Source organism: Aplidium turbinatum, chromosome 4 (genome assembly GCF_918807975.1).
Source record: "Aplidium turbinatum chromosome 4, kaAplTurb1.1, whole genome shotgun sequence".
NCBI classification, from domain to species: domain Eukaryota; kingdom Metazoa; phylum Chordata; class Ascidiacea; order Aplousobranchia; family Polyclinidae; genus Aplidium; species Aplidium turbinatum.
This window is the reverse complement of record NC_137475.1, coordinates 7,487,623-7,514,560: the sequence shown is the minus strand read 5'-3', so window position 1 is coordinate 7,514,560 and position 26,938 is coordinate 7,487,623. Positions and strand designations below refer to the sequence as shown.

General features: G+C 36.1%; 1 protein-coding gene across 1 annotated transcript in view; it reads right to left on the bottom strand.

Annotated features, from left to right (window-relative positions):
- The window catches only part of LOC145768372 (uncharacterized), a 29,442-nt gene extending 24,692 nt beyond the window's left edge, over positions 1-4,750 (bottom strand). Inside the window, exons 1-8 of the mRNA XM_082579855.1 lie at positions 4,654-4,750; positions 3,883-3,989; positions 2,744-2,887; positions 2,436-2,592; positions 1,886-1,913; positions 1,292-1,391; positions 815-907; positions 215-278 (exon numbers count right to left, since the gene is read on the bottom strand). Coding sequence (XP_082435981.1) covers positions 215-278; positions 815-907; positions 1,292-1,391; positions 1,886-1,913; positions 2,436-2,592; positions 2,744-2,887; positions 3,883-3,989; positions 4,654-4,750 — 790 coding nt within the window. The remainder of the gene's footprint in view (positions 1-214; positions 279-814; positions 908-1,291; positions 1,392-1,885; positions 1,914-2,435; positions 2,593-2,743; positions 2,888-3,882; positions 3,990-4,653) is intronic.
- Positions 4,751-26,938: the final 22,188 nt, after the last annotated feature.

The window sequence follows — 26,938 nt, the reverse complement described above, 5'->3', positions numbered from 1 at the left end:
AACCACTCAAAAAATAATCGAGAGCCATGTCAATAATTGTCTGGTCATTTATTTCATCATCAGCTACAGTATAATTATTTAAATTCTAAACTATTGGTTTAATTGTTACGCTTTTTTACAAACAAATGTAGGCTATTTTCTGTACAGAAAGTTAGTGAATATTGGCCACAGAATTGGCATGTTAGAAAGATAATTATTGCTTGCTTTTGCTTACAATGCTCAATGTCACCAGAGGCCAACAGCCCAGTACTTCCAAAGTGAATTCGAATAAACTTTCCCTGGGAGAGAAAACATAAATTAGTAATGAGACTTGCAAATAAATAGGAAGGTGTTTAAACAGCATAAATTTGCTAGAATATTCTGCAGTAACATTTCTTTCTAACACACCTTTATGCGAAGGAAGAACAGCCTTTCATTTAAAAAAAAACTGTGCTAGTGTTTCATTATCATCATTATCGAGTTTTGTTTTTAACATACAGATTTCGTGGGGCATTCCTATACTAGTAGGCCTAGGCCCTATACGCTCCGACCCAGATGACTGGCTAACTGCACGCATGGCAGATTTCACATGGGATCTCAATATCTCGCGGTCACAAGGGTCCAGTTCCAACATATTTCACCCTCTTTGGTTTTATCAATTGCCAATTGGTTATCATCTCTTTCCAAGTCAACTTTGCTTGACCAAGTTCAGGTCTTCCTCATTACTCATTACTTTTCAGTCAATCCAGTTCAAAATTTGAAGCGCTTTCAAAATGGTGGCAATAAGAAAAAATTTAAAAAGCACTCTTCAATATACGAAACAGTAAGAACTTACGAATCTAGACGAATTGTCGTTCCTGACAGTTTTAGCGTTGCCAAACGCTTCCATGGCTGGGTTGCACTGCACGATTTGGTCCTCAAGTGTCCCCTTTGGAACCAAAAAATAAAACATGAGTAGAAAATGTTTGTTTTCGAATTAGTTTGTTTTTATTTAAAAATTAGAACAAAAATTAAAAAAGATACGCAGATACACAGAAAATCCTATCTACCTAAGTTTAGGTAGATAGGATTTAGGTATTTATCTACCTAAATCCTATCTACCTAAATAACACTAAGAGGTTAGATTGTTGTGCAAATGCCAGCATTTGATGAATGCAAAATAGCAGTACCTACTTAGAATTTCAGGAAAACACGCAACTTTTAAGTAACCTATAAGCTACGTTAACTATGAATTTTGCATAAAAATATAGTGTAAACTTTAACAGGTTGTATTTTAAGCCACGTTTTTACTGAGACGCCGAAGTAGACCGACCTTGGAGGGATCTTGGTCGGCCCCACCGAAAGCAGCAACCAGAGCGAAGTATTGAATAACCTTCTTAGTGTTGACTGTTTTACCAGCTCCAGACTCGCCCCTGAAAACAGTTTCATTCATCAGTGTATTATTGAACAACTGATTTTGTGAAAAGATAGGCGTGTACAAGCAATTGAATACGGAAAGAATTTTAACGGCAAAAAGCTGTTTTGATCATGTGAGTAACATCAATACCAAGCGAACAAATTACGACATAAACCAATTACAGTGACACTCAATGTAAATTTAATCCCGTACAGTTTATACAATATACACGCATTGTTCATAACTAATCTATTTAAACCATAATTAATCAATGTATCTTTTGTAACAATATGGAATACCAATTGATCGTTAAGCAATACATAAACCGTTAAAACATTTCTACATACAAAACACTGCTATATAGTATATTGGACATGTTAACCTTGTTTCGTTACTTTTGTATTTTTTATTTAAAAAGCAGTTTGACCAACTTTGAACCTATCTCTTGAAAACTAATATTACCGTTTATGAATAAATTTTTTTTGTGCCAAATAAAACAAGTCTACTTACGTGATTAACATAGATTGATTTTCACGGTCTAAAGCATAAAGTAAAGTGTAATAAACTAGTTATTAGATATTCCGACTGTTAGTAAGCATACTTGTCTACACTTAATTTGTACTAAACAGATCAGAAAAAATCATGCTTTTTAAGAATTTTTTTTGAAGTTTTCAAACCAAGCATTAATTCTCGACATATTAAATCAAATGAAGATCGCAAATTTAAAAGTTTAAAAACATACAAGACTTTGGGTTGCAAATGTCTTAAAAAGCTAAAGACTAAAACAAGACCATTAAAAGTGTTTCAAAAATGGGAAAAACCAACTGAAAAAGGTGATCTGGTACTATGACACTTCCTCAAATGGGCGATCTACCTAATACAGAAAGCAATATCACTAAGAAAAAGTGTTTCAAAAGTGTTTCAAAGATATGAATAAAAATATGGAGATAAGCCTATTCATGAAAAAAATAATAAATGTAATTTGGTGGATAGGTTTTGTTTGAACTTTTACTTAATTAAGAAAGTATGCCACTTTTCAATTCACAAGTTCTTTACTCACTCATTAACATCTCAGTGTAAGCATTGTCAGCAATGGAGTAAAGATGAGGAGGCATTTCAGTTCTTCTTTTCCCTTTGAAAGCGGAAATCACGTAAGGAGCGTACACTGGCAGCATCTTGTAAGGATTCACAGTGACGCAGAAAAGTCCGGAGTAGGTCTAAAAGAGTAACACATTTTTTAATTTGATGTTGTAAAATCTCAACTTAACGAGCATTTTGTTATGTCGCTACATACTTCGCAATATTTACATATATGCTACATAGATTATAAGTTTCTTTACAATGAATAAACAAAACTTAGAAACTGACATAAATCATGAAGGATTCATAACGGGTCCTCAAGTTGTTCAAAACGGAAGCCTCGTTAAGGAAAGTCATTGCAGCCATGTCTTCACACTTTTCGTAACGGGCTGGGTTCATTTCCTGAAGGTCCTCTTCCTTTACCACCATTTCCTAAAAACAGCAGGTTTAACTCAAAACCATATTACCATATCATATTCTTAGTTAATGTTTCTGCAGCAATCGTTTGTTTTGTTTATTTCTTCAAAGCTTAGATGAGATCATGTTGTATACCCTTTTCTTGTTTTTTTTTTTTTTTTTTTTTTAAAAGCGGTTATCTTATAACCGCTGTTGGTCTCCAAGTTGGACAGCTAAAAAACTGATCTTTTTCAATGAATTTCTCCCTAATTTCTCACCTACTCTTTGAGCAACTCAGATACTAGTGGAAGAGCACGGTGGCAGAGAAATGTGTACAATTTTTTGCCTTAATCATAAAGATCCATAATAAGCTTGAATTTGCTGTGTTTGTGTTTGTTAAAATTTGCTCTGTCTGTGCCAGTCTCTAGGAAGACAATGGCAAGATGATTTGTTTCATATTGGGCTAATATTAATTCTTCTTTTAAATTATTTTTAACTGTCATAATTTTCATTTTAACTTAATAATCTAAGGGCAATAAACTGTATGAACAGTTGAGGTAACATTTTGGAGAGGAAAATATTTTTTGAAGCTTATTGCTGGGTGTTTCACATATTTGTGGCTTTGAGCCCCTGATACAGGTTTGTTCATCGATTTTGTTTGAGATTTCCCTTTGCAGTCGATGTGTTGTGACCAATGCACTATTTCATCCAGTAGAGGCGCTAAAGCTAATTGAAAACCATTCCCAGACAGCAAATCAGTCGTTTTTTTTATTGATTTAACGTCTGTAGACGGATGATTTCATGTAAAAAACGACTGATTTGCTGTCTGGGTTTATTACATAGATCACCTGCCTGCAACAGCAGTTGAACCATCAAAGCGTCATTTTGCTATATTTTTTTTTTTTTAAAGCACAGCATTTGTTAACAGAGATATTGTGAGTTGTGACTGCCTACTCTTCTAAATTATGAATCAATGCATTGGAGCATCTAATATTAAAAAACAAATTAAAAACGGATCTATTCAAGTTTACCTTTCCTCCATCAATGGCTTTGATTGTACATTTGCCATTTTCAGTTTTGATGAGTTCTCCTTTGACGTAGGCTTCTTCTTTGTCGGGAAACCACACATACTTTTTACCTTAAAAATATTGCTTGCATAAAGTGTGCTTTAAAGTCACAAATACCCAATGTTCTGACTGTTTCAACTATTTTTGTATTTTTGTTGAGGAAAAAGTTAAAACGTAGAACAAAATGGTCGAAACAATTTATTAAGCTAAGCACTAAGACCTGATTCAGTTGGGTTAAACAGACGTTTTAAAATCATTCTGCTTGAGAAACGCCTGTTATGTCATTTGTTTCGTTTTTTGCTGCCGGTACATATTGAGCTCAGCTCTCTTCTTTATGTCAATCCGTGCTGCTACGTTCTCGCAGCAGCATAGTCTTGACAGATTCGTACAAGTTCTAACGTTTGTTCAGCTTGATAGAGTTTCATGGAAATGTAACATTGCTCATATTCTTCGGGCATACTTATTTTTATTATCGTTTTGAATCAGATGCATGGATTGTTGTTTCGGACAGCGATGCGAGGAAAACGTTATTTGTCTGTTTCGTACCAATATAAAATAAGGTTAGACCTACTGTATTTTCTTCAACTGATTATGGTAGGCTATACATTAACTCCAAACTAGCTGAGTTATTTCGTAACATCAGTTGGTTAGAACTACAAGGCTTTGTGATAACAAAAATGCGTAAAAACAATGCAGACAAAAAGCAGTTTACGATGCGGCACAACGTGTATTTACCATCCGGCTTTTTGGTTTGATTTTCCAGAATCTTCTCATGAGACATCCGCAGATATTGAGCTGCATCTTGACAAGATTCGTAGTCAAAGGTTGCCATGGTTTTAAGCTACGTATCAGTTCTACAAATAAAACTGCAGGAATTCTATTGAAAATCCTGAACCGATACAAAACGTTAACCAAGATTACTAACCGCAGAAAAAAGTGAGAAGACTTAATAAAACGTCAATACTAAGCGGCTAGTATCATGGTTAAAACCGATTGTTCGTGAGTATGATGAGAAAAAATACTAACGCCTATTGTGTTTGTGAGTGCCAGGCCGCCTGCGCTTGTAGCGATTGGAATACTTACTTTTTGCATGAGTTGCACCTGATTGAAGAACTAAACTGCCACCTTTTTCATTGAGTTATTTTTAAGTTCCCTATAGCCACCTGTGTTAGCAAGCGAGATTCACAAAAATGCAGCATAAGACAAAAAGTACTATGGCCTGGTTTTCCACTACCTGCTCTAGTTTGAAAGATCTGTTTCATTCGAAAGCAGCAAAAGTTTTAAATCATACTTCTGCAAACTGGTTGCACGAAGTTCAACTGTAGTCACTGTAAACGAAGCCAATCATTTATATACTGAAAGCGTAGAAAGCAGCTGGCAATTCATCAAGACTATCAGCACCTTGTTCATAATGTCTTCTGCTGTTCTGACGTTAAAGGGACAAAGATAGAGCGCAATAATTGGTTTTCCATATTGGCAATTTTTGATCAGTGGCGTCGGGAACGATGCTGGTAAAATAATTCTCACTTCTTCATGAACTCCTAAATTAATTTTCAATGTAATAGCATGATGCCATACAGCATAGTATATCTTCTTTTCGCTGTTATTTTGCTACCTTGAATACACTTAGCATCGTTTTGGACTGTCCTATGACTGTAAAAATCATTGATCAGAGCCTAAGATTTAAAGTGAAGAGAGATACTTGTCCCGGGGTTCAATAAAAGGTCAGAAAATGTATTGCAACGTCATGCAAAATATATGAAAATGTGTCAAAAGAGAAGCAATAGACTTCGTCGTTTTCAATAATTATTTTATTGTTGATTGTAACTATTTGTGAATAAATGGGTTAAGGTTTATATCCTTTACTGAATAACACCAAATTGATGCCGTAATGTATTAGGCTGCTTTAGACTGTTTCATCATTGTTTGATAATACTATACTAACAAAACGAAAAAAACAAACAAACTAGCTTCTGACTGGTGTCAACTCTACAGCAATGCTTGATATGATCGATTCGATTACGAGTCTTATAATACAGATATTTTTTCACGCAAGTCAGTTCAATCTTATATAGATTATACCTAAATTTCCATCTGTTGGATCACCTTCAGTTTCGCTGAAGGCAAACAGTACAAATCATAAAAAATGATTGAGGTGTGAAAGAGTTAAAAGTGTTCATTTGTCCATGTTTTAATAAAATATGTTGTAAAAAAACAAATAAGTAACATTTACCACATCACCATCATCATAAACTAATTTGGTGCAATGCATCACTACTATACTAGTCCTTCGAAACTTCTCTGTCGCTCACCAGACTAACAAATCCACATTTTTGCACTCCAGTGTCTTGTGGTAGAACCTGGAAGAATCGTTTTTAGGTGTTGATTCTTGTTCTTAACATAATGTCGTAGTTTGGTCAACAAGGCACAATGATTAAAGTTTACTTTTAATTTTCAAAGCAATGATGCAAGCAGCTTCGTTCGTCTTTTGATGGTGTCAGTGAGAGTGAAAGATCACCATAAATATTTTCGTTAGTGATGTGCCCTAGTATGAGCCTCCATATTACTTATAAATAATGGAAATGCAACAGATATGAAAATCACCATTAAGTGTGGGTTGTGACAATATCAAAATAAATGAGCCGCATGTAATTAAAACCGCATAATGTGTTGTTTATATGTTCCAATAGTTATATTCTGCAACAAGTTACGTTTAATTATCGTGCTCAATCAACGCTGCATTACTCAATACCTAATTGATGTGATAAATTTTCATGAAACTATTAAAACTCTTACAAGGATCGTTTTCAGTTTTAAAACTACCCACACAGCAAAATTAGTTATTTTTTACATTGATTCAACGTCTGCAGACGTTGAATCAATGTAAAAATGACGGGGTTATTGTCTGGATAGCTTTGTTGTAACAGATTTTATATTATTCAGAGGTTTATGCTTTATTCAGCTGGAACGCATGAAGGAAGACAAGACTATAGTGACAAGCATCTTTTCATTATTTTACTTGTTTTATGTGCGACTTCCTTTACAGCTTCTTCATTTGTGCAGTATTTGTTGCGACAAAATGGTGTTTTAGTATATGGCTTGACCTGTGTCATGCTGTTTGGTTTTGATCTAAACCTCTTAAGACTTAAGCTGTCACAACATACATCTACATATAAACGGGGAAAAACGTGAAAGAAAAATATAAGTATTAACAAAGCTATACAGTAAACAAACAATTTCTGTTGGTTGGCAGCGGTGCTTTATCAAGACAGTGGGTCGCTATGAAGACCACAACTTGAAAAAAGCAAAGTTTAATTGAAGTTGCGTGCCAATAACACCCATAAACACAAAATTGAATTTTTTTTACAGTAGTTAAATTCGAATTACTACATACGTTGGTCTTAACGTTTTTGCGTAGCCATAATAGTTTTTCTGTTATTCTGTACAACACCAGTGCATGTAAAGCAGCTTCAGAAACACGACGGAGGAAACCTAAATGATTATTTTGAGTTCCTCAATTTAAGAAACGGGATATGTCACGTCATCATTCGGGAGAAAGCGCTTAGATTGCGTGATGTTAGCAATAGACCTACGATTATAATGCTTTGTTTTATTGAAAGGTAAGGCATGATTGGAGCAACCTTTGCTGTAGTAACGTTGAAAAGGTCATTCTAAGCGTCTGATACTGTAAATTATATTTGTATTCCTTTCAAACAACAAGGAAATTGTCGACATGATACCAGTTCCTTTACTGTGTTTTGCAGGCACTTGCTTTGTTAAAGATTAGTGCGCATGTCTGTAGCAAATATTAATGAGTTGTAGATGAAACTGTTAGCCAGGTTATCAAAGTTGGCAAAAGTTGTCACTTTTGGTCCTTCTATGGGGTGAATGCATCATTCAAAATGGCAGCTTTCTTGATAGGAACATTGAATTGTTAGATTTATACACATTAAGATAAATGTACGAAAGACAAAGATAGTTGGAGCTATTCTTATTGCTTGTTGTCTAAAACGATAACTTTGAAAAGAATAGATGTCGTCGTAATTGACTTCCAAATGGCGTGTTTGAATTAAAAAGGTTTTGCTATACCTAGGTCCTAGGTTTACGCTTTGTGATGGAAAGTTTAGATCAACCAAAAAAGCCAGTCAATGTTTTTACCCTAAGCATGTCTTTAAGGTAAAAACATCCATCTTAAAAATATCTAAGGTAAAAACATCTATCTATCTATTTAAGCGTTTTGCTCAAGACACAGATGTGTGTAAGTATTGAACTTATGCCCTTCTGAGAGTGGTGCAGAGTTTTCACCAGTGGGCTATGCAGCAGACAATTAGATCAAAAAATAAATCAAATCAGGAGAAAACCTCAGCGATCCTTGCTTTAGTCAACAGTCTTCTGTCAAGACTTGGAAGTATTGGAGCAATACAGAAAAATAGGTTGTTTTCTGATAGCTTGTAGGGGACTACTGAGATAACACGTTTGCTTTGACGTGGTGCAATACCAGCAGAATAGATCTTCACTAAAACATTTTTTATCTGAAGTGTTAAATTTTTAATTTGATAACATTGTCAAAAATATCAACACGAACAAATCATTCAAGTAGACACTTAAACAATGAAAACTATTAATACTACAAAAAGTGCTCAATGCCAAGCAAAAAGAAAAGCAGAGCGATTATCTCGGAACGAAGATAGCAGTTTAACAATCACGTCATTTGCATGCACATCTTACGGCTAAAAAGTCCAATGCGTGGCTGGCAGGCGGGACAGCAACGACATCATGTAAAGCCTGTCACCAGTGATGATGGAAAATTCCGACGGTTTTGTCTGTTTCTACGCTTTTCCTCTTGGTTGGTGATACGCGTTTCTTCATACTTGGAGACGGTTTCTTGCACAGTGAGCCTCCACGCGTCTCTATCTTCTGCAAGGTTGATCTAATGTCGAGTGTCCAAGTTGCATAATTTCAGTGATTTTTTTGAGGTGTCTTTGGGGCACCAACAATGCGGTGATCTTGGAGAGTCTGTGATTGTCTATCCTGAAAACATGGTAGACCCAACGGCCAACGTAGTTATCTTTTTGACAGAGATCATTCAATGCTAGAGATAGATGTCTGTTGAAGGACTTCAGTGTCTGGGACATGTTCGCTCCAGTGAATGTTCAAAATAAATCTGAGGCAACGCTGGCGAAAACCTATAATTTTTATCTTACAGGTTAAAAGTAGGAGTTTGTTACTTCGTCAGCTACAAGAAAGGTTAAACTTCCATTGAATGAATTGTAAGCACAAGGATGATCATCATCTCTTTAACTCTCACTGCACTATGTTGGTTTGCTCAACCTGCGAGTACGCAAGGTATGTTTTGAAAAAAACAGACAGAGTGATTGTAGCCTAATTTGTTTGATCGTGTAGCTTAACTACATCGATTACAGAGAAGTGTTGGCTTGGACAGCATTTAGGTTTTCATAAAAAAAACTTTTTCGCACTTTCCAAAACTGACGTTGATTGTCTTTTCTGCAATATTTCAACCAAAATCTGCATAAAATAGCTTTGTTATTAAAGCAAAAATGCTATGTGATAAAGTAAGGCTACTGTGTGATGATATTTATGCAAAATAACAATATCTACATACAACTGGTTTGGGAGACATACAGGACTTGAAGTCTTTAAAGATTAAATCAAATGAAGACAATACTCTAAAAAGCACAAACTTAATGTATAGCTTCAGCATAAAACCGCTGGTAATCTTAAACTTTCTAGATCCTTCCATCGTTGACACGTTTTTGAACGCGGTAGAAGATGCTGCAGAGGATGTTATCAAATACATACCAGACTGGCACCAATATAAGTTCAGTGATGGTGATATGACTTCCATTCGGAACACAGAGCTGTTTGTTGCTGGAAATCGGGTAAAAGTGAAGTTTTTGAGATGTTTTTAAACAATGCGAACGCTACTGACGCGTTTGCTCATTATGAGAGGACAATACACTATTGATGTACACAAAAAGAAACCGAAAGCGTACCCTTTCCATGTCAAAAAGAAATAGCCTCTAGATCAGGCCTAACGTTAAATTCGAATGTGTTTCATATGCTTGGCACAATTTGTGTAGAGAAGTAGCTTTTTTCAACCATAAACAGACGAAACAACTCAGCTAGGGCTAGATGCGTAGCCGAAAACCTTGATATTTTTGTTTTATCATGTTACATGCCGTGTTGTCGTTGAGGTTTGTATGTTTATCCATGGATCATGGTTTATCATATGCTTTGTGCTGCCAAGCTTAGTTGGCGGATTTCCTTGGTCTAACATCAAAGCAACTCCAATTGGTCGGTTGAAGAAACATGAACATTAAAAAGTTAAAAGACAATGTATCGATTGGAGTTTGCTTCAGCAAAACCATGGGGCAGAACTAATTGCGATTTTTAGTTTCATCGAACTTGAAAATGTAAAATTAAGTCCGTTGGTTGAAACTTGAATCTTAATCTGAGGATCGAAAAAGCCTTGTCGAAAGCTAAATCTGGCAGTTTCGCATACTTGTTGTAAAAGCTTTAAACCACTGACGCAGGTTCGGTTACCGAGATTGGCAGAGTAAAGTATCCGATTGTCAAAGTGCTGTTGTCTGTGAATTATTTCATCCACTAGGTGCCGCTCAATGGAAATGCAACCCTGAAATACGTTGCTCAAGCGCCCACACCTAGGGTCGAACCCGCGCTGCCTGGTCTTAAAGTTTTTTCATGTAGGCCTACAAAGTTGATCAAATTTTATCAATGCATGGTATTTCATTTTTTTGCAGATATCAGTAAATGATGTAATTCCCACGCGACAAATGGAGTCTTACAATAATAGAAACTACCGGGCAGTTCAGTACAACACCACATACAGGTAAAAGTCAATCAATCAAAATACAATAACACACAAACTGAATTTGATCTATCATTATTTGGTCAAAATAAAAAAAATTATGGAAAGCATTTGAGTTGGCAATCTTAAAAATGTTGAAGCATAAACGGGTTGATAGCTACTCAGCCTTGGCGTTCAAACAAGTAGACTATGTACACTCACATGAAATGAATGCGCATATCTTTTAAACCAGAGCTAATCAGCAGCTCTATAATCAAGGTCTTTGGATTTAGTGTTGCAAAATACATTTGAATAGACTCTTTTTGTCTCCTAAGCAAATAACATTTAACAAATTGTGGACCAGTGGTATTCTATTGTGGTTGAGTAGGCTATTATAGAGTTTGCATGCAGCTCAAGCACATCAATTTACTGCGTGAATGCGTATAATGTAATAAAAAATCATTGTTTTTTTACATAACTACAACTTTTTTAAAGGTATAACAACCCTTCATTCGACTTTGGTTCCAGACAAATCCACCCTTTCGTAGCCATGGTTTGGGTGAAAGGCCAACTCGAGCATAAGTCCAACTACATGTTTACGGTATGAAATGGCCTAAAATTAATTTTTAATCGGCAAATAATTAACTCAATGAGATTTCAACAGATTGTACTATAAGAAACCAGAGCAGAGTTGCCCAATTGGGCTAAACTTAGCCGATTGGGCTACTTTTACTTCTGCCCATTATCATGGTTTTGAATTGGGCAAGTAGATACTTTGTATAGGTTGTGAAAAGCACTTTGGCTACAATATAATCATCAGACAACTAATGTTTAGTTGTTAACAAAACTAATCAGTCACTTGTGCTGCTATTTTGCATTTATCAAATGCTAGCATTTGCACAACAATCTAATCACTTGTGCTAACAGGTTGAAGGTATACCTCAAGGATCTGGACATGTGCTGTCACGAAATAACTCTTCCTTTTCGTCAGCTGGCGTGAATGTGAAGTACCATTGGTTTCAAGTTTATCGCAACACAAGCTTTCCTTCTTTATGTGAAGTATATTTTCTTGTGGAAGGAGAAGTAAGAACAATTATTTGAATAGTATTACTTTGTTTATTAGAAAAATTTAGATTTAAAAAACACAATCTGTCAAATGAGGCACAAAAAACGGTCAAAGCTGAGACAATATCGTTTCCAAATACTGAAAGTTGCATATATTTGAAATTTAAAGAAGGTATGTACCGTTGGACAATAATACTTTGCAGTTGGACACGTTTTATTGATGTACACTGATAAAATGATTAATTTTGACACCATGGAGATTGAAGCTTCTGAAGAAAAACATATATCCTGTAATGATGAACTTTCCTTGTTATTCTATAATGTTCCTATTGCACTACAATGGCATTGCAAAATGACGATAAAAAACTGAACAATAAAATTTAGAAACGAGTTTATGAGATTGTCTGTTGGATTTAATTAGATAGTTATAAGCTGTGTGGATACAGTGCAGTTTGTGAATACACCATGTCAATACTTTAACAATGTTGGTACTGTGTTGTCCAATCGACACTGTTTCTTGGATAACGTCCACTATCACTGAAAGTGGTTGATTAAAATGGCAGATCTTTACAAATATGAACAGCAAAGATTAAGTTTGCTGCAAAGCAACATAAAGAAAAAATGATTGAAATATAACTGCGATTATTTGGTCAAATTGCAATAATTTTCTTGACTTTTATTTTTTAGACATGGAAGTCTACATCTGGCTCATTGGAAGTCACAGATACGTCTTTTAATGACTACTATTCTACGACCGCCTCTATTTCTGGCACTCCACAAAACGTTTTGATGGGATACATGCTGCTTTCTCGGTAAGGACAAAACAAGTATGAAAAATCAACATTAGCAATCTTGGGCTTAATAAAAAGAGGAACAAGTTAGGCCATGTACCAAGCAACTATTTCAACTCTCTATCGCTGGTAAAAAAAAAACACCTTTAAAAAGGCGTTTTTTAGAGGAAAGTCACGTGTTTCTTTCATAAGGAAGGACACGACACTATCGCTTTCGCTACGCTGTCCGTCCCGTTAGCTCAGTGGTTACGCGCCCGGCTCAAGATCACGCGGTGCTGGTTCGACTCTCGGAGTGCGCGCTTGAGTAACGTATTTTAGGACTGCTCTCCATTCAGTAGCACCCAGTGAATGGAATAATTCCCTTCCAACAACACTTCAACATTCGGAAAACTTCACTGTGCCAATCTCGGTAGCCGGCCCTGCGTTAAGAGCCTCTACAAGTATGCGAAACTACCAGGAATAATCTATCAAGGCTTTGTCAGTCCGAGGATAAAGATTCAAAACCAAACCAAGCGAATAACAAAAACGCGGCGATTTCATTAAAAAGCCGGCCACTCAAAACTATCGGTCCTAAAAAAAAGATCACGACGCGGCTAAACGTATCCATGTGACCCCTGTCAATGTTTGTAATAGAACGCGATGTTGCTTCTAGTATAAAATATTTAGACGTTTGGTAGAAAATTCACTTTGTTTTACTACAAGCATAACAATAACTTAACTCTGTGGTGTGACTTGCTTTAATTGCACGCCATTATATTGATCAGGAAAGAGGGGAGACATTTTGATGAAGAAATTTTGAACAGAACTCTCGAAATTATTTTAGACTCTTTTCCACGTGGTAAGAAGATACCTTAAGCTGTCTCCATCATTTATTTTACCAGTCACACTCACAGAACTATAAGACATTTCATAATTGGAAATATTTGTGTGTTTTGTCCATTAATACATCCATTTGAGCGTTAGGCCTAATAGTCAAAACCTGAAAAAATCTACATTGGCATCTGTATAATTTTTACAGCTACTGTATAAGCAGAAAAAGCTAAACTTTGCTGTGAAATCATAATTTTATTCCTTTTTAGTCTTGTGCAATCCAATTCAAACTCCTTGCGCTCCGGAAGAGTTCGATTGCCGGTGTGGAGGAGATCTTTACCGGGATACTTATCCTGAGCTCCACTGTATCCCTCAATCTTGGAGATGTGATGGTGTTTCTGATTGTCCTGATGGAAGAGATGAGATCGACTGCATCTGCGACAACGGATTCTTCCAATGCGGATGCTCACTAGGTGGAAGTTGTCCAGACAGTTTTAAATGCATCTCAAATTCTAAACTTTGTGATGGAGTAAAAGATTGTGAAAATTTCAAGGATGAAGAAGTCAACGAATGTGCTTTTAATTGCTCTTCCGAAGAGACAATACGAACATCGCAGCAGTGTGATGGAATAATTGATTGCTTAAACGGTAGCGATGAATGGAACTGCTCAAAATGCCCTCTGCATCTTCCTTACAGATGCGCCTGTAGCAATCCTAACGATTTCTCTTGTGAAGGCAAATATTCTTGCTATCACACAAGTGGTAAGTAAAAAGCAGAATTGTTTTTGGTTTATGATGCTTTTTCTACATCAAGATAATGTTTTAAATATTTGGACCTGGCTTCGAGCAGTAACGTCGCCCACGACAAAATCTTGTCTAGTATAATATAGAAATTATTATTGAAAACAGTTGACACTACAGACATGGTCCATTATATAGGAAAAGTTATTTTTTCTTGTTGCTGACAAAAATAATTGATTATTTAAAACTAAATGCTTTTGCAAAAACTGAAAAATGTTCACGTTTGTTCATTGGCATGAAAATTCGCTTGAAATAAAGCAGTTGCTTAATGCTCAGTGCTTAAGAGTTTGATGGTGAAATCTTTTAAATGAAAACTTTCAAGAACAAAATTGTTGAAAGGTTTAGCCATCTATGTAAATGAACTAAAAAAGAAAAACATAGCTCAAAACACAGTAAATTTAGCTAAACGTATGTCCTGTGGCAAACGTTTGAAATACGATATCGATTTCACCATAAGTGCGGAACACAAGTTTAGCATTCTGTTTTCACTGAAAATAAATAAGCACTGTTGATTTCAAAGCATTTTCTGATAGATGAAGCAAGTTAAGATATTTTGTTCTTGTTTCGGGTCCTTTGATCTTGTTGGTTCTTTTTAGTTCCATTACGGTATCGAACTGAACCGAACGTTTTATTATTAACTTTATCGTTTTTCGCCATTTTTATTAGACGATTTTCGATCATTTTTTTGAAATTGTATTACGGTACTATTTACGACGCAGAGCGCTGCAACGGTATCAAGTCGTGCAGTGATTTCAGTGATGAGTGGAACTGTTCGTCTTGTCCAGAGAACTTTCCTTTTCGGTGTGACTGCAACAAACTCTCTTCGTTTAAATGCAGAGGAATTTACGCTTGTTTCAATCAGAGTGGTGAGAGTGACATGTGTGGGATTATGCTACCATTTTCTGACAAACAAAATTAAATTGGCTACTTTTTAGTCAAACTATTATTAAAACTTTAAATGGAATGTGTTTTTTAAAAAATCATCTTGGGCATTACGTCGCTAATAAGATTTTTAAGAGGTAATATATTTGTTTAACCTTGATTGCCTTTTTATGCATTCCTACACTTACTGCACAAGAATTAGACATTTTTGTTTTATAATTTAACAATAGACCTACTTCGTTCATTAATTAATTATGCCATGTTTACACATCCTTTAAGAAATGGCTTACCTCAATCAACACAGACATTATTTAGGCACCTGTGATGTTACAAATCATTGCAGCGATGGGAGCGACGAGGCAGGATGCATAGGGCGGCCATGTCCTGTTGAAAAGGCTAATTTCTGCGAATGCAACATGTACAGAAATTACTCTTGCCAAGGGGACCCATGCTATTCAGACGCTGGTAAGCAATATTGATATATTTTGTGTTTTTGCACAGCGCTAGAATGTTGTAAGCAACACCATCTCAAGTTCATATTTGTATCCCAGACAACCACTTCATCAGGTCCATATCTTTAACAGATCGGGTACGGATCTGTCTAGATCTGGACCAGAGAAAGTGGTTGTCTGGGATCTTTCGTCTGTAGCCTATTTCTAGATTTCATGCAGTTGTATTAATTTAAGACAAGTAAACTGTTAATTTTTCCTTAAATTTTTTTAGAAGATTTCAGATTTAATAGACAAGGTATACTGAATAAACTAATCTTTATTTTTGCCTACCTTTTACTAAGTTAATGAGTGTCTTGCCAAAGGACGACCTGACACCTTGGACACGTCAACCCCAGCCTTGCCCACTTGATAGCCAATCCACTGGTCTGATGCAGCAGTGCATGCACCAGCTGAAGCAGCATAGTGTATGTACCCGCATTTTATTAACCAATTAAGTTTGTTTCTTTTGTAGATAAATGCGATGGTTGGGTGGATTGTAGTGATGGGTCGGACGAAAAAAACTGTTCCCAAGTTTGTTCTCACAACTCCTTCCAGCCGTGCGGCTGTAATCAAGAAGATGGCATATGTCTTCCTGTTGTTCTCAAGCACACTTCGAAAACTTATTTCGCTTTTGCTTTAACCTGCTTTTCAGAATGGGGTAAAATTTGCATGAAAGTCTGCTTGTGATGAAATAATTTTTGTAAGTTTTTAGCACTTTCTAATATGATAAATACTGTTACGATACACGTTGAAGATGTCTTCACCAAGGTGCATTTAATTTTACTAGCAAAAATTTAACACTATTCTTACCTTCGTGCCGCAGTAATCACAAGACGTGTACTTAAATAGAACACTTTTCACTGAGCATCAGAACATTTTTTAGACCTGCTGAAATCATTTTCTACAATATAACTTACGAAATCTGCTTTTAAACCCAAATGCATAAATTTACATAATTTTGTGTTATTTTGTTACTGAAAACATAATTAGTAAAAAAATTATCAATTTTTATCTGGTTTGTAATTTTACCCAAGTTCTGTACCACAAATCAACTCTTGAAAGTCTAATTTGTGTGCAATACAAGAGTATGGATAAGGAAATGAACAGCTTTTGCAATGCTGGCTTGGGCTTTGCTCTTAAACTAATTAACTCGACTTTTTGCCCTATATGCAGATGAATGCGATACTGTGTCGGATTGCAACGACAAGAAAGATGAAGAGTGTCAGAACTGCCCACAAGTTCGACCCAATGAGTGCGCATGCAAGGGTCAAAATAACTGTCCAACAGCTGCACCCCGTTGCTACTTTGAGGAAGGTATAGTGAGTTAGTGAATGTGCGCGCAAGTAAAAATGATGAAAGCTGCATCGTCAACAAACAATTTTCTTTCTTTGATACGGGGGAAGCTCAAACCCAACCACCAAATTTCTCCTTTTTACCTTGACTCAACGTCTGCAACCGAATCATTGGAAAAAATATTGTTTTTTTGAGTGGAAGGCAAAAACAAGTACTTATTGCTGTGGATTCTTGCTGCAATCGGATTCTTGCTGTCATTCCACAGCAATAAGTATTCTGTTTTTCTATTTCTGTTTACGGTAGGCCTAGGTTCGTTTTTCGGTAAGGTTATGCCAAAGAATTTAAAGATGGTATCGTTTATATTCTTTTTTACACAGCCTTCTGTGGATAAACTAAGTCAAAACGAATGTCAGGATTTAAGCAAATACAATTGTAAAAACCCTTAGCAGCTGGAAGTTGATTTAACCTCAAAATGCAATATTGTTTTTAATATTCTTTAATCATGTAGTTTGAAACAAATATGGATAATTTTAATAGTGGGATAATAATTATTATTGTGGTTATATTTACTTATAAAGGACCAAAGTTTTAGAAGTTCCACATCTCTTGGATATTGAGACTAAGAACTGGCTATACTCTCTCACAGTCTCTCATCGTGTCGTTGAAAAATTTTGCCAACATCAGTGATAAAAAATACCCCCTCTGTTACAAAGGCTTATGCAGAAACCACGACGCGCTTTTCTATTTCATCTTCTTTAAAATTAAATTACCATGAATAAATTTGACAGGAATTTTATTTTGTATAATTTTGGTATGAACTCTTGCAAACGATTATTTTTCTAGAACGTTGTGATGCCATAATGCAATGTAGCGATGGCAGCGATGAGTGGCATTGTAACTGCTCTTCTACAAATGAGTCACTGAGATGCGCTTGCAAAGATGTGGAAAGTTCAGATGTTTGTATTGGAGAGCAGTCTTGTTATTCCATGGAAGGTTAGCACTCAGCATCTGCTTTTGATAGTAGAGAATAATTTTGTTGCTCCTAATCTGCAGAGTTTGTTTCAATCCAATCTTTTCTGCTAAAGTGGCCTAAACCCAGGCCTAGAATTACTATATGAGCTCATTTCTGAATGTACTCGACTTTCTCTACGACTACTACGACTATGTTGACGCTGTCTGCTTTGTACAGCGCAGAAAGCAACACATATTCACGATGAGCACAGCCCTGTACAAAAACACAAGTCATTATCATTATTGCATGTACAAATACCATCTTAGGAAAGCATCCATGAGCTGCACACATTACAGCATACGACAGGAAATGTTCCTTTTCTTCACGTAAGCTTGTACTTGACAGCCAAGAGCGACTCTTTACTCTTTAGGTCAATGCGATGGAGTTCAGCACTGCCGAGACTGGGGAGACGAGCGCGAGTGTCCCCATTGTCCGGATGCACTGAATTGGAGATGTCACTGCAATGTCTACGGAAACGTAACTTGCTTGGGACAACCTTGTATTGCAGCAGAAGGTAATTGTATGTCATAACGTAGAAAATGAAAAAAGTTTAAACTAACCAGAAATTAAATACATCGGACAGGCAGCTAACACTTTGGGAAAAAAATAAATCACTGTTTTGAGAGAGATATGCACTCGCTAAGAAATGTGCTAAAACAAGTCGATGGTAGTAAAAATTTGATTGTATTATCAAACTTGTTTTAAAGTTTTCGTGTGATAATTTGTGTGGTTAAGTTGCATTTCAACCAAAAAACAGCTGCCAGCTAACTGAATCTTTATGGCCTACATTTTGCAGATGTGTGTGATGGTGTTGCGCAATGCTCCGACAGAAGTGATGAAGAAAACTGCAGTTCTTGCACAGTATCTCGACCAAATAAATGCGCTTGTAACAAAGTGGGAAATTTTACGTGCAATGGCACGCCATCTTGCTACGGCGAGTTAGGTAAAATGATTTTAATATTAGCTGAACTTTGACGTCACTCCTTTGTTAGACTTTTTTAAACTACTTATTGTCAACAGGGAAGCAACTGAAATTTGCTCTATTTACACACAGGTTTTTTCTCTGAACTATCAACAAACACATAACTTTTTTATTGCGTAACATTCAACATACTCACAATGTACTAATATTGCTAAAAGTTAGTGCTGCTTTCATATTCCACATCTTGCTTCAGGAACCTAAATTTCACGTTACTTTAAAGAGGGTAGTTTATTGACATTGCTCTGTAGCCATCAACACAATCATGATAAAATGGCTTAAAAACTTTTGCTCATCATGCCAAATTAAGCAATTTGAGGTCCTCGCTTGCAGTAGCCAGTCCAGAAATGAAAATATTGGTGCAGCACAATTTGTTTCTAAATGGCTTTGTGAAAAATATAAGAGGCAAAATCCAGTCTTAAGAAGTTAAATGTTAGCTTGGTTGGGTCTGGAAGTGTCTCCCAAGAAATAATGAAATTTGTTTTATTTTACAAATTGCATTGTTTTCGATTTTGTTGGGGGACACGTCCATAAAATTTACTTTGCACATAAAGAATAAACCAGGGCTACTCAACTGGCGGACCGCGGTCCGAATCCGGACCTTCTGGTTGTTGATGGTGGACCTTGAGCTTTTGGAAGAATAACCTCATTGCCACGTTTCAGGGCTTCTTTAAACAGATTTCTACTGGAAGGAAGCAACTTTTACTGTTATTATCCTAGTTGCTGGGGGACTTCAACTCCCAGACTCCTCAACACTTTCTCAGAAATCCAATTCGAGTTACATTTTACCTGAAAAACTGGTTTGGTACAGATAGTTTAACTTTCGTGGTTGCGTGTGAAATAACTTATTCACGGACCGCTAAAAATATTCAACTTGTCAAACCGGACCTTTGTTAAGGTTAGTTGGGTAACCCTGGAATAGACCTTTAACCCTAAAGTTGAAAGTACAAAATAGACATAACTAAGCCTACATCGTTCCATCAAATATGACGTCACAAAGAAGCAATGTTTAGATTCTTGTGATGGGCACAACGATTGCGGTGATTGGAGTGATGAACAAAACTGCGAGGGTTGCCCACAATCCAGACCTTTCATGTGTGAATGCAAGAGTGGCCCATGCAACATCGGTCCCCCATGCTACAGATCAGAAGGCTAGTTATTGCTTTTGAATTTTTTTTTTCTTGCATGTATTGAATAATATTTTGTGGTGTTACGACGCGCTACACTTTGTAGTTGCTTCTTAACATTAGGAATTTCAACTCATAACAATGTGAACTTACTTCCATTTTCGGCTTATCCGCAATACTAGAAGGATTACTTTTTTCTTATTTGCGCAATATTGTAGCGTGGGCTACTTTTAATGGGTTATACCATGGCTACCGAAAGATACGGAATGATCTGTCACATATTGCAGAAATTTCTAGATTTTGCTAACTTTGGGCGAATGTTTCAATAAATTTTTCTAGAAATTACATTTTTACGCTTTCTTTACTGTTTTCCCCAGGTGACACAATAGATTTTAACATCCTCGCTCAGATGTTAAAAAATGAAGAAAATTTGATTTCTAAGATTTTAGTCAGACTGTTAATTTTTCAATAACAGTCTGATTCAGAGTTTTGCAACTTACTTTTTCTCATTTTCTGTTGCTTCCCCAAGGCAACCAAAAGCTCTTATATTATTAGGAGACAACAAAAAGCAAAAAAATCCCAGAAAATGTCAGTCAAACACTAGCAGTAGCTGCAATCAAAATCTGTAAAATGTGACAAATCAGGCCGCATCTCCAGGTGGCCAATGGCCATGGTTATATAAAGGTAGTGAAGTTGCTTTTTAAGCATTTTAAGTTTTTTTGTTGAAAGCAAGCTAGGCTAGTAGCGAGGTGTAAAGCCAAATTGGTAATTGACCCTTTATTGTTCCTGGAAACGCATCTACCTTTTCCTAAACCCCGGTTATGTTGTAACCCGTATTGTATGCGTTTTGATGGTTAGAAATAAAGTTACACTGACTTCAAACTGAATTCTGCGCACATACTGTAACCTCCACAGACTATAGCAAGATACAATATTTGAAATCAAGGCTTTAAAAATAAAAATTTCTCTTAGCAAGGGAGTTTGAAGTAAAATTCTTTACTAAAAAAAAGTTGAAATAAAACCACGTAAAATACAATTTGCATTGCACGAAAATAAAATTTGAAATAATGTTACTACAGTTTCTGCACCCCTAAAGTGATCTAGTTGCATCTGAGTGTTGCAATGTTAATAGAAAATTAAATTAATTCCCTTATATAATAATTTAGATGCCTGCGATGGGGTTGACAATTGCTTTGAAAGAACAGACGAAAAGAATTGCTCGGGGTGCACAAAACTGCGTCCCAACAGATGCAATTGCAAAGGAGATTCAACGTGTGTTGATGTATTGCCTTGCTATAGAGTTGAAGGTGGGTTTTGTTTTACCAGCAAATCAGCCCTTGATTCAACGTTTACAAACGTTGGACCAATATAGAAAGGTTTAATCTAGTTACCTATGGGATGTTATTTTCACGATTATTTGTTGTAAAAAATATTCAAAATCTGAACTTTTAAATACTGATAATGTTGTTGATTAAGTTAAGTAAGGTAACGAATGAATTTTTTTTTGTACATTTCAAAACCATCATTGTTCCAAGAGATTTTTAATTGCTAACTTTTAATTTGGAAATGGACTCGGCCTATGTATTGTAATGGGACTATATACGGTTTAGTAAATATGAAAAACAGCCGTTGATTTAAAATTTTTGGAATTCGTTTTTTTCGTTTGTTAATTTGAAAATCTTTTTTTGCTTGTCCCATGATAATGATCGATTATTATCAAATCACAATGTTTTTAGAGTGCAATTGATTCACAGGATAAAACATCTTTAGTGAATTGATTAAAAAACAAACGATTGTAAGAAAACGACACATATTACTAAAGTGTGTGGTTATAGGTTATAGCACAATCTTTCTGTGAACCACTGCATTTTGTGGCTAATTATTTGCAGCATGAAACTTGGTTGCCAAATTATTATTAAATTAATGCATCCGTTACTTAAACTTCAAAGAATTTTTATAGATATTGTTAACTAGCTCAAGTTGTCTGTGAAATGCAGTTAGTATTTTTGTTATAGCCAAGCTTACGCCGGATGGTTAAAAATTTAGATTATGGCTACTGGAAGGAGAGAAAATCAAATTTTCGTGTGCACACAGCGTAGTCAAGAATGCCATTAACGCCCTGCCAATGACGCATCTGCATTCTGTTGAGCGGTGTCGAACCGGCGCTCTTTCGAGTGTCTTTCCATGGCCATCACCAATCGGCTTTTACCGCTTTAAAAACTTAGCCATGTTTTTAGATGAATGCGATGGTGTAAAAGATTGTGCAGATGGAAGTGATGAATGGAATTGTAAATGTGAAGAGCTATCTTGCCACTGTAGTACCCATCAGAACAGTGACGTATGCGTGGAACGACCGTGCTATAAAACCGAGGGTTAGTACCACTAAAACAAGAACACTGCATGAGATACACTTCGGATTGAGATAATCTCTTTCAAAAGCTTTCTTTTGGTTTTAAAAGTTTTAATATTTTTGTTATGAAAATAACTAATGAATTCTAACAAGTATTCTTATGCTTGATGAACATTTCGATCTGATGTGAATTAAAAGTTCAACGAAAGAGCACGCACTAAGGCCTATACTAGGATAACTAGAATGACTTTGGCTAAACTGACTTAGACTAACTTTAATGACCTAGTCTTAGGCAAACTTGAATGGCCTAGCACGCACGTAATAAAGAATTTTAATGAAGATCAACTTTTGTGATGAAGATTTTGCAATGACAATACAACTCTAAGAAAGATTTAAAAAAAAGTCAAATATAATGTCTTGCTTCTTACTTTTACTACTTTTCTGAAAAAGTAATGATTTGCATTATTGCTATGTTTTCAGAGCTATGTGATGGAGTGGTGAATTGCATGGATGGGAGTGATGAATGGAATTGCACTTGTCCAAAAACTACTCCTTTCAAATGCGCTTGCAGAAGTTTTCAAAACTCGGAAGTTTGTACTCGAGATCGAAGCTGCTTCAGGAAAGATGGTATTGAAGCATCTGATAAAAATTGGTCTTCATAAATTATATGCACAAAAAGTTTTTAGATTTTTATGCTCAACGTTTACGGTAGCCTTATTGTTGGCATTTCAAGTCTTGGGCTAAGTGAGTAATCAGAGACTGATTGAACAGAAAGTTAGGTCAAAGCAAGAGGTGCAACTGTTTTCATCCGAGTACCAAATATAAGACTGGGTTAGACTGCGATCCGCACCTGTATTTGATATATAAGTTGTCACTAGCTGTATGCCACTAGCTGACATAAAATTAATTGGGCCTTGCTTTATTCCTTATAACACAATTTTTAATAACCTGATACTGAAAATCAGTCACTGTTTTCCAAAATGTATTTATCCATAGGCCTATTGATGTGTACCCGAAGTATGATTTCACGTATTTTTTCAAAATCAGTTATGATTAAGGGTTGATTCTTGATTGTAGCTTACAGTAGCATGCTAGTTTATTTTGACAAGATATTGTATGCACGGATTGTTACTTTTTCTTTTCTTTTTTAGGAAAATGTAACACAGTTGAAGATTGTCTGGATGGATCGGATGAACAAAGTTGCAGCTGTCCATTAGACAGGTTCAGATGCAATTGCTTCAGTAAAGATAACCCAGCGTGCTCTTTCTCCAAAGGATGTATCTCTATGATGAAGAAAAATGATGGAAAGTTAGATTGCTCTGATGGAAGCGATGAACCTCATGTTAAATCGATCAATTATGAAATGTGCGGCGCTTGTGAGCTGACAATATTTCGACTAGATAACTCTGCCTCATGCGCCATAATCGGATATCCCTCGTGTGACAATACGACTTGTATAAACGTCCCGGCAAGAAGTTGTACGTATGATAATAACTGCACAGAAAAAGATGCTCTTTGCACTTCAGCATGCAACTCCACCGAAGACTGTACAACCTTGTTTCAATGTCAAGATCAGAACGTCATCATTGGTTCCAGATTCTGTAATGGCGTTCCTGAGTGTCGCGATGGTAGCGATGAAATCCGGAACAGCTTTGGATTCAAATGTCGAAGTTCTGAGGATTTTTCATTTTCTTGTGTTCTGCCCCAATGGAATCTGTTTGACAAAATTTCCCAGTGTTATGACGGCGTGGATCAATGCTTGGAGAAAGGATTTAGCGGATGCTTTCTATGCTTAGACCGCAAGATGGTAATATCTAGGTCTCAGGTCTGTGACGGCACAATAGATTGCCTTGACGCTTCGGATGAATGTCTATGCACTGGCAGTTTGAAAAGCAGTTTTTGCCTTGAGATGTTTCTGAATGAGGACCCTGTGAGTTTAACATGTGGCCAAAAGAACTTAAATTGTCTAAACTTCACCTCTAGTCTCTTGAGTGTTGTTTCTTGTGATACAAGCAGACCTTCTGAAAGTAATGCGACAGTTACGTTGGTTGATAACGCGCTTCAAATAGAATGCCCCACAAAGTTTGGTGTTGTGACTGCAACAAAATGTGACCAAAGACCAGAGTGCTTGAACTTTGAAGATGAGTGTGAAACGTGTGAAGAGAAACCAGCTTTTTGTGACGATCTTTGTCATTTATTTTATCGTATGGGAGACAGATACTGCGATGGAATCGAAGATGAAGCTTACAGGTATTTAAACAAAGATAACTGCCAAAAGGGTTTTGATGAAAAATACTGCCCCAGGAGATATCGCTGTAATGCAAGGAACCAAATCAGCATAGATGTTTCTTTGGTATATGACGGAATAAGAAATTGTGATGATGGTTCGGATGAGATAAGTTTTTCTTCGGATGAGGAAATGATAAAGCAACCAATTATCCGCTACTTTATATGGGTGATTGCCATCATCACTTTGTTAGGAAATACATTTGTTATTGCTGCAACGGCAAAGACATTGAAAGACGTTGAACTGAAAAAGAACTCGCGCTGCAATTATTATATCATTATAAATCTAGCATTTGCGGACTTACTAATGGGGATATATTTACTTCTTATTTCTATTAAAAGTGCTTTGTTTTCGTCTCGATACGGCGAATTCGACTTGTCATGGCGGACTGGATTTCTTTGCACCTTTGCAGGCAACTTGGCAATTATATCAAGTGAAACATCTTGCTTTTTGATGAGTGTCCTTACCACCTTTCGATTGTTCAACTTGTTCTTTCCTATGAAACTTCTGCATTCTCCCGCCTGGCCTTGGTCGGTTATGATTATATGTGTTTGGATACTGTCTATACTTTTAGCTGTTATTCCTTCCCTTGGTGTGTTTTCAGATTATTTTATTAGTTCTGCTTGGCTGGACAGCCCTTTTACTAACACAACCGCCATTACAAAAGAGGAAATAGTTACTGTTGCATGCAGACACTCTACACTAACAAACTCATCTTTTGATTTAGCTGAATCCACCTGGAGTCAAATCACAACATACTTCCTTCAAAAGCTACCTCAATATTCAATTACCAAACTAGGTTATTATGGTGAAAATAGTTTATGCATGCCTCGTTTTTACGTGAACTACGGTGATACGGCTTGGTTGTATTCAACTTTACTAATTGCTCTAAATTTCGTTACATTTGTGTATGTTTGCATTGGGTACATTGCGATATATAAAGCTTCAACTAACCGACCGGTTGTGCGGTCAAACAGAGCAAGTGAAAACCAAAATGTAAAGATGCAAAAACGTATAGCTCGTCTTCTTGTTACTGATTTTATTTGCTGGATTCCCATTTGCGTTACGGCTTTCTACAAGCTCGCTACTGGGGCCAATTTGCCATTTGAAGTTTATGCTATCACGGTTGCCTTTCTTCTGCCTATCAATAGTGCTTTAAATCCGTTACTTTACTCTTCAATATTTGATAAGTTTATGGAAATTGTCTGCACTAAAAAGAAAATTGTGATGAAGTCAAATGATGCGTCAACAGCCAAAGCGAGATCACACAATGAATTCTCTCTGCAGAAAACCTCAAGATGTTCACACGTCCCAAAAGTACAAGACTAACTTCTACATGTAGATGGAATAAAATGAACACTACATTTAGTCGTCGGTGGTGGCTCCTTGGGCTACAAAAAGAAATAGAAAGAAGGGACAAAAGTCAACATATAAAAATAAAATAACTAACACACCTCAGAACATAAGCAAGCTGTTGGTTCTTAAATTCAAACTGAGTCAAAGTTATTGGCTGTTGCACTATTACTCTGATGCTGTGTGTTATGTAGTTTAGCTACTGTACCTCATTTATTTGTGTAGAGTAGCCTACGTATTAAAATATTAGAACCACGATAAGTATAATTTTGGTAGCCTATTGTTTTGTTGCAAACATGCTATCTTACATTTGATAGTTTTTTTAGATTTAAAAGTCGTTCTTTTTTATTTAGCTTATCCTACAATTATTTTGGAAAAAATACGGTACGTCGTTGTTTTGAAGTCCGAAGTCCTATTATAGCGTCACCATTTTTATTCCAGTTACTGCACTGTGTGTATGTGCTTAAAATGTGTTTTATGCAAAGGCGTAGTTACATTCAGGACAAGGCAGCTTTATATGAACCCTAACCCTAATTCCGAGCCGGAAAGGGGACCACTTGTATCTGGGGGCTAACTTATTTATGACTTGTCTTATCTAGCGTTTATGAGCTATTTGAGAATGAAGAAGGAAAAATTGCTGCAGAACTTTGAGTTCAGATTATGCTATGGAACTATATATTTTGTCGGTTATCAGTATGTATGGCTTATCATGTTAAATAAAAACTGATGAAAAGCAGAAAAATTATTCTAACCTACAATATTTTGTTAAAACTCTCACTAGGCATTGACAGAAAGTTGAGTTTGTTGTACCATAAATATAGCCTATAATGATAATGATTTAGCATAAAACACTTTTTGATGGAATCTTGTGTTGTTGATTGTTAGGCTACTTATCGAAGCAAAAGCTAATGTGTCTTTGCCTTTTCGGAACCGTGGTAGGCTACACTATTG